The 7,945-nt window shown below is 50.1% G+C and overlaps 1 protein-coding gene across 1 annotated transcript; it reads left to right on the top strand.

Moving 5' to 3' along the window:
• The first annotated feature begins 3,439 nt into the window (after positions 1–3,439).
• LOC116204989 lies at positions 3,440–6,094 on the top strand. Its single transcript, XM_031537397.1, has 3 exons — positions 3,440–4,561; positions 4,613–5,477; positions 5,703–6,094. Exons 1-3 carry the CDS (start codon positions 3,440–3,442, stop codon positions 6,092–6,094), a joined length of 2,379 nt encoding a protein of 792 aa, XP_031393257.1.
• Positions 6,095–7,945: the final 1,851 nt, after the last annotated feature.

Here is a 7,945-nt window from a genome sequence, read left to right on the forward strand (position 1 = left end):
CCAGCAATACTCGGTGAATCTCACGACCGCACCAACTGCCGCTCTTGCCTACTTCCCCCCACCTCCACAGCACCAACCTCAATCGATTTATTACTCGGCTCCACCGGTTCCGCCACCAATGACCTCACAACCGTTCGTGCACCACTACACACCTACACCAACTCCGTCCCCTCAACCTAGGCCCCCGGTGTCGAGAGCCCCTCCACCGGCGCAGTAGAGCCCTGCTTCACAAGGTCCGCAGGTCGGCGTCACGCAATACTGATCTCGCAAGCAGTACACACCTCTACCTGCTCCCCTTTCTCACATATATCGACAACTCCTTGCGGGCAATCAGATTCAGCCGATATCCCCAGGCCCGAACTTTGACCCGACCACTCAAGATCAGTCTAAACACTGCGAATATCATCAAGGCGCGCCGGGGCATACTCTCGATAATTGTTGGAGGTTACGAGATGAGATTCAAAAAAGGATCGACAACAACAGGCTCACCTTCAATGCCGTCAGACCCCCAAATGTGCAGGCCAACCCCCTCCCTGATCACAGGCCGAGCTCGGGATCCTCCATAAATATGATCACTATATGCACCTTGGGGGAGGACGCGAACGAACAAGACAATCCCCTTCCCTTCGTGATCGACTATACCCCGAAGAACCCACGGTCGGATTCGCAGGGCACATGGCCTCGCCGGCCCCTTTTGTCGTAGATATCCCCGCTCGAGAACCGTACTTGGACAACAAGGTCCCCTGGACCTATGAAGGAGGCATCCGGAGCATCGAGCGACAGTTCAGTGTCATTGGTGTGACACGTTCGAGGCGAGTGTATGAGAATCTGGTAACCATAGACAAAGGGAAGGCGCCCGCCGCTGAAGTTGGGGCAGTACCTGAAAGCACGCCTTTTCCATCCAAGAGGGTGACCGAAGAGGAAGCAGAAGCATTCATGAAGATCATAAAGGCAAGCGAATACAAAGTAGTCGAGCAAATGGCCAAGTCCTCGGCCCACATCTCACTGCTCGCTCTCCTTCTCAGTTCGGAACCTCATCGAGAGGCCCTCCTGTGGGTACTGACCGCGGCACAAGTCCCAAAGGAAACGCCTCCGGATAGGATAGAGGAGACCGTCGGTTCCATCTTCTCCAACACCATCTCGTTCTCGGACGACGAGCTCCCATCTGACACATTCGCGGGCATTGCACATTTTCTGCAAATGTAACAACTACATCATTGGCCGGGTCATGATTGATAATGGTTCCGCGCTCAACGTTTGCCCGGTAACCACCTTGAAGCAGATGAACGTGGACCTCAATCGCGTCCGCCCGAGCCAAACTGCGGTCCGAGCCTTTGACGGCTCACGAAGAGAGGTGAATGGAGAAATCGACATTCTCGTAGACGTTGGCCTGTGCTCGTTCAGCATCACGTTCCGGTGCTCGACATCCCGAACGCATTCAGCCTATTGCTCGGAAGGCTTTGGATCCACTCAGTCGGTGCCGTCCCCTCTTCTCTACACCAAAGGTTGAAATTTATCGTCGAAGAGAAGCTCATCATGGTAAAAGGAGAAGAAGACTACGCCATCTACAAAGAGACGGCGGTGCCCTACATCAGCGTTGGGGATGATGAAAACCTCCCGTTCCATTCATTCGAAACTATCTCTGTCATTCGGGACTACGGAGAAATCGGCCCGTCCCGCGCTGATCGCATGATAGGGAAGGTTTTATTGCGCCACAATTACGTCCCCGGCGCAGGCCTCGGGGCACGCTGACAGGGGATCAACCGCCCCACTGAGGTCGAAGAATATAAGAATAGGAGAGGACTCGGCTTTCGCTCTTCCTGCCCTGAGATCATCGAGGCCCGTAGAGGCAACCACCTCCATCGCCTCGTCGCACACTATGGGAAGCTCAATAGGGGCATCCCAGTTCCCCTGTTGTCCCACTTCTTTCCCGGACCTCCACGCATCATCGGGGGCACCCTTGACGGCCCTTCCTCGGACTCCGACGACACTCCTGTCGCTCTGTTAGCCGTGTATGCCGTCACCGAGGGGTTCACATCCGCCTGGCGCAGGAAAATGAGGAGCTTGACAACTGGACCTCAGTCCCGCGCTACTCGACTGTGATCGCCGATGTGTAAGGCTTATCTATGTACAAGATGTTTCCCGCGTATCGGCATAGCTATAGGCCACATGACGGAAGAGGGATCTCTGTCATGGCTTCATGTTCATATTATCAAGGGTAAATTACAAAAAAAAACCTAAGTTTTGTAAAATGTCTCAATTTTGTCCTAAATTTTGTTTTGTAACAAAAAAAACCATAAGTTTTCTAAAATGTCTCAAAAATGACTTCCGTTATAACTTCCGTCAATTTTTGTTGCTGATGGTGGGTCCCTTTAACAGTCCACGTAGGTCACACGTAGGCAAAAATTGACGGAAGTTATAACGGAGGTCGTTTTTGAGACATTTTAGAAAACTTATGGTTTTTTTTGTTACAAAACAAAATTTAGGACAAAACTGAGACATTTTACAAAACTTGGGTTTTTTTTTGTAATTTGCCCTATTATCAATGAAATCCCTACATGCATTTTTGAACTCCCATGCGTTTCATCTCCTTTTCCTATTCTTTCATTCACAGCGCTCTAAATTTTCTAAGACGATTCTTTCGAATTTCCAGGCTCCACTCGAATCCAAATCTCCGAAACTTCGATTCGAACCCATTCGAAGAGCATCTCAGTGAGCCCCAACCCGTATACTTCGGGGAAGGGCTTCCCGAGGATGGTCAAGTGCCCGAGATGGAAGAGAGTTTGCGTCGCCTCGAGGACCATCAAATCACCTCTGTCGAGCCAACAGAGGAGATCAACGTGGGTACCGAAGAAGAACCCTGCACTTTGAAAATTGGGACAGCCCTCGACCCTGCGCAACGAGCCCAAATGATCGACTTCCTAAGGGAATACCAAGAGGTCTTCGCCTGGTCTTATGCTGATATGCCCGGCTTAGACCCTTCAATAGTCAAGCACTTCCTTCCACCTGACATTGAGAAGTTCTCGCCCAAGCGGCAGTAGTTACGACTACAGCGGGCTAGCCTTCTCCTCCGCATCAAAGAAGAGGTCGTCAAACAGATCAACGCGGGGTTCTTCGAAGTCTGCAACTATTCCGAGTGGGTGGCAAATATCGTGCCGGTGGAAAAAAAGGACGGAAGAGTCCGAGTCTGCGTCGACTACCCCGACCTCAACAAGGCCAGCCCTAAGGACAATTTCCCCCTACCACACATTGACGTCCTAGTCGACAATACGGCACGCCACGCTCAATTCTCTTTCATGGACTACTTCTCTGGATACAATCAAATTCGGATGGCCGAAGAGAACAAAGTCAAGATGACGTTCACCACGATGTGGGGAACTTTTTGCTACCGTGTTATGCCTTTCAGCCACAAAACGCAGGGGCAACTTATCAGAGGGCTATGGTCTCATTATTCCACAACATGATGCACAAGGAAGTCGAAGTCTATGTCGATGACATGATCGCCAAGTGCAAAGAAGGAGAAGACCACCTTGTCAACCTGAAGCGCCTTTTCAATCGCTTAAAAGAATACAAGCTCCGGCTCAACCCGGCAAAATGCACATTCGGTGCCCGATCAGGAAAGCTATTAGGATTCGTGGTCAGCAAGCGCGGTATCGAGGTGGATTCGGACAAAGTCAAGGCAATCAAAGAGCTTCCCCCGCCGTCAACGATTCGAGAGGTGCGCGGCTTCTTGGGACGGTTGAACTACATCGCGCGCTTCATCGCAAACCTGACAGATAAGTGTCAGCCGCTCTTTCGCTTGCTCCGCAAAAATGCAGCGATTGAATGGGACCATGAATGTCAGAATGCCTTCGACACCATCAAGGCTTACTTAATTCAACCGCCGGTACTAGTCCCACCTATGCCGAATCATCCCCTCATTTTATACCTGACAGTACGCCGGCAATCCATAGGGTGCATGTTAGGGCAAGAAGATGAGTCGACACACACGGAGAGGGCGTTATATTACTTAAGCAAGAAATTTACTGAAGGGGAATCCAATTATCCGGAGATTGAGAAAATGTGTTGTGCGTTAGTATGGGTCATGCAAAGGCTCCGACAGTACAGGCTATATCACACAATCCGCTTGTTGTCAAAAGCGGACCCCCTGCGATATTTACTCGATAGCCCGTCCTCCATGAGGAACATCGCAAAATGGCGCTGTCAACTGATGGAATACGACATAGAGTACGTGTCCCGCACGTCTGTCAAAGGGCAAGCAATCGCCGACCACCTAGCGGAATTCCCGATCAACGACGACACGCCGATAAACGCGGACTTCCCAGATGAAGGAATCCTCCAAGTAGATGAAGAGAAGGATGAGCCAACATGGAAGATGTACTTCGATGGGGCGGTCAATTCTGTGGGATCCGGAGTTGGGGCAGTGCTAATATCCCCAGACGGACGTCATTATCTGGTCGCTGCAAAAGTGGATTTCTCTTGTACCAATAACGTGGCCGAGTACGAGGCATGCACTCTCGGCTTGCAAGCGGCAATCGACTTCAAGGTGAAGGAGTTAGAAGTATTCGGCGACTCCATGCTCACAATCTTCCAAACACTGGGACAATGGAAGACAAAGGACGCAAAGTTAGTCCCGTACCATGAATACCTCGAGGAATTGGCGAAAATTTTTGAGAAGATCTCGTTCACCTACACTCCACGCGCAAAGAATCAGTTCGTGGACGTGCTCGCAACACTCGCGTCTATAGCAAGCATCATAAAGGGGAACGTCATTGAACCCCTCAAGATCGAAGTTGCCAAAGGCTCGGCCTACTGCGACGCGATCGAAGCAACCGATGCTAAACCATGGTATGAGGACATCAAGAATTTCCTACAAACGGGTCAATTTCCTCCTTTCGCCGATTGCCCCGACCGAAAGACACTCAGACGACTCGCGGTGCACTACTTCCTAAGCGGCGAGACACTCTACCGACGATCCTTCGACGCCACATTGCTCAGGTGCATTGACGTACATGAATCGCGGCGCCTCATGGAGGAGGTGCACGAAGGGAATTGCGAGCCCCATATGAATGGGCTCATGCTTGCCAAGAAGCTCATGCGCTTAGGTTACTATTGGTCCACCATGGAAACCGACTGCGTAAAGCACGTCAGACACTATCACCGGTGCCAAGTCTACGCTGATCAAATCAAAGCTCCCCCTAATGAACTACGTCTTATGACAGCCCCATGGCCTTTTTCAATGTGGGGAATGGACGTAATTGACCCGATCAATCCTAAGGCATCCAATGGACACCTCTTCATCTTGGTGGCGATCGATTACTTTACCAAATGGATCGAAGCTATAACACTCGCATCTGTCACTGCGAAAGCCGTGGCCTGTTTCCTCAAGCGCGACGTCTTTGCCCGTTACGGGGTTCCTGCGACGATCATCACGGATAACGCCAAAAACCTGAACAATAAGGTTATCGACGAGCTCTGTGCACAATTCAAAATCCAACACCGCAACTCCACCCCATATCGTCCCCAAATGAACAGTGCGGTAGAAGCGGCGATTAAGAACATCAAGAAGATCATCGAAAAAATGACAGTGAACTACAAGGATTGGCACGAGATGCTCCCCTATGCACTCCTGGCGTACTGAACATCCATACGTACTTCAACTGGGGCAACTCCATACTCCTTGGTCTATGGCATGGAAGCAGTCCTCCCGATCAAAGTGGAAATTCCTTCCATGAGGATCCTTGCCGAGGCCGAACTTGAGGAAGCGGAATGGGCAAGACAACGCTACGAGCAATTAAACCTCATTGACGAGAAGAGATTGAAAGCACTATGCCATGGACAGTGCTACCAACAGAGGATGGCTCGAGCATTCAACGCAAAGGTCCGTCGCCGAGAGTTCAGTCCCGATGACCTCGTCTTGAGGAAGGTCTTACACGTCGCGCCTGATTCTCGAGGGAAGTTCTCGTACAAATACGACGGTCCCTTCGTCGATAAAGAGACTTTCTTCAGGGGAACAATCATTTTGAGCGACATGGACAGCGCCGAAAACGCGCTTTCGGTCAACGCTGACGCCATCAAGAAATATTATCCCTGACTACTCGCGTTTGCCTTTCGTTTGCTTGGCCTCGCACCCGTTTCGTTTGTAAAACATTTCCATTCATTTATACGTACACAGACTCCCGCCATTTTCCCCATCGCAAAACCTTCTTGAAAAAAAAAGAATGATTTTCCCGCTAGGTCGAAAACCTCCTCGAGGTGACCTAGGCAAAAGCTAGGGAACGAGTGGCACGACTTAAAATCCTGCAAAGGGGAGTCATGGCAAAAGGAGAGCCTAAATCACTTCCTCGCTAGGTCGAAAACCCTCGGAGGGCGGCCTAGGCAAAAGTTAGAGGAACCGATAGGGTCCGATCGAACACAAACACGGGTGATCGTAGCAAAAGGTGAGCATTCACGAGAGAAAAGATAATATAAAATACCCCGCTAGGCCATCACGCATCTTACGGCCTAGGCAAAAGTTAGGGGGGCAATTGTCGGCTCGGCCACGAAAGAAGAGCGACACTCCTCGTGAAGCTACAATGAGTAGTGGTTCGGCGGCCTGCGACGCACGCAAACTCTCTCCAACTCTCCGAGCCCTGGACTCACATTGAAATGGGATCGAATTGTTGTATCCTTGATTTGGAGGATTCCAAAATATTCCTTCCTTTACCTGTACATACAGTTCATGGGTTATGCCCGTCCCTCCAATGGCCTTTCTGCTTCAGGGATACGGCCGCCCTTCAATGGTCACCAATATCACATCCCCGATACATCTTTACATAGATTCCTCTTACACGTCGTAGTCTCAGCGACCTCGCACAGCTGACATCCTTTGTAGGCTTTCTTTTTTCTATGTACAAGCGCGATAAGGAATCCCAAAGGATGCTCCCCGCTGACAGACTAATATCTGCCTCACGCGACAGGTCGTGCTCTCAATACGCCAGAAATCGTCGAGGGATGCGCCATACTACCAAACCACCGACGTCCAAAGAAGGGCAAGCGAGGGGAGATCATCATCAGTCGCCGCGCATAATGCGGTCCAGGCACAAGGCCAAGCGAACCATATCACACGGCGCTTTGCGTGATTCCTAAATTCATGTTTCGGGTCCACCCCGATTTTAAAATTCCTGCTCAGGACTATCCCGGTTCTAAATTCCTGTTCGGGTCCATCCTGGTTCAAAATTCCTATTTCGGGTCCATCCCGGTTTAAAATTCCTGTTCGGGTCCATCCCGGTTTAAAATTCTTGTTCGGGTCCATCTCGGTTTAAAATTCATGTTTCGAGTCCATCCCGGTTCTAAATTCCTGTTCAGGTCCATCCCGGTTTAAAATTCCTGTTCGGGTCCATCCCGGTTTAAAATTCCTGTTCGGGTCCATCCCGGTTTAAAATTCTTGTTCGGGTCCATCCCGATTTAAAATTTCTGTTCGGGTCCATCCCGATTTAAAATTCTTGTTCGGGTCCATCACGGTTTAAAATTCTTGTTCGGGTCCATCCCTGTTTAAAATTTCTGTTCGGGTCCATCCCGGTTTAAAATTCCTGTTTGGGTTTAAAATTCCTGTTTCGGGTCCATCCCGGTTTAAAATTCCTGTTTCGGGTCCATCCCGGTTTAAAATTCCTGTTCGGGTCCATCACGGTTTAAAATTTCTGTTCGGGTCCATCCTGGTGTGAAATTCCTGTTTCGGGTCCATCTCGGTTTAAAATTCTTGTTTCGGGTCCATCCCGGTCTAAAATTCTTGTTCGGGTCCATCCCGGTTTAAAATTCTTGTTCGGGTCCATCCCGGTTTAAAATTCCTGTTTCGGGTCCATCCCGGTTTAAAATTCATGTTCGGGTCCATCCCGGTTTAGATTCCTATTTTTGGGTTCCCCCAACCTGTGAACTTTTGTTTCAGGCACAATGTCCCGATGCATCC

This window comes from Punica granatum, chromosome 1 (assembly GCF_007655135.1).
Source record: "Punica granatum isolate Tunisia-2019 chromosome 1, ASM765513v2, whole genome shotgun sequence".
In the NCBI taxonomy this organism is placed as follows: Eukaryota; Viridiplantae; Streptophyta; class Magnoliopsida; order Myrtales; family Lythraceae; genus Punica; species Punica granatum.

Bases quoted from the DNA above. Each gene is read 5' to 3' on its own strand.
- LOC116204989 (XM_031537397.1), top strand. From the start codon at position 3,440: ATGGTCTCATTATTCCACAACATGATGCACAAGGAAGTCGAAGTCTAT. The intron at 4,562-4,612 runs GTATTCGGCGAC...GGACAATGGAAG, and splicing joins TCAAGGTGAAGGAGTTAGAA to ACAAAGGACGCAAAGTTAGT. The intron at 5,478-5,702 runs GTGCACAATTCA...GCATGGAAGCAG, and splicing joins TAAGGTTATCGACGAGCTCT to TCCTCCCGATCAAAGTGGAA.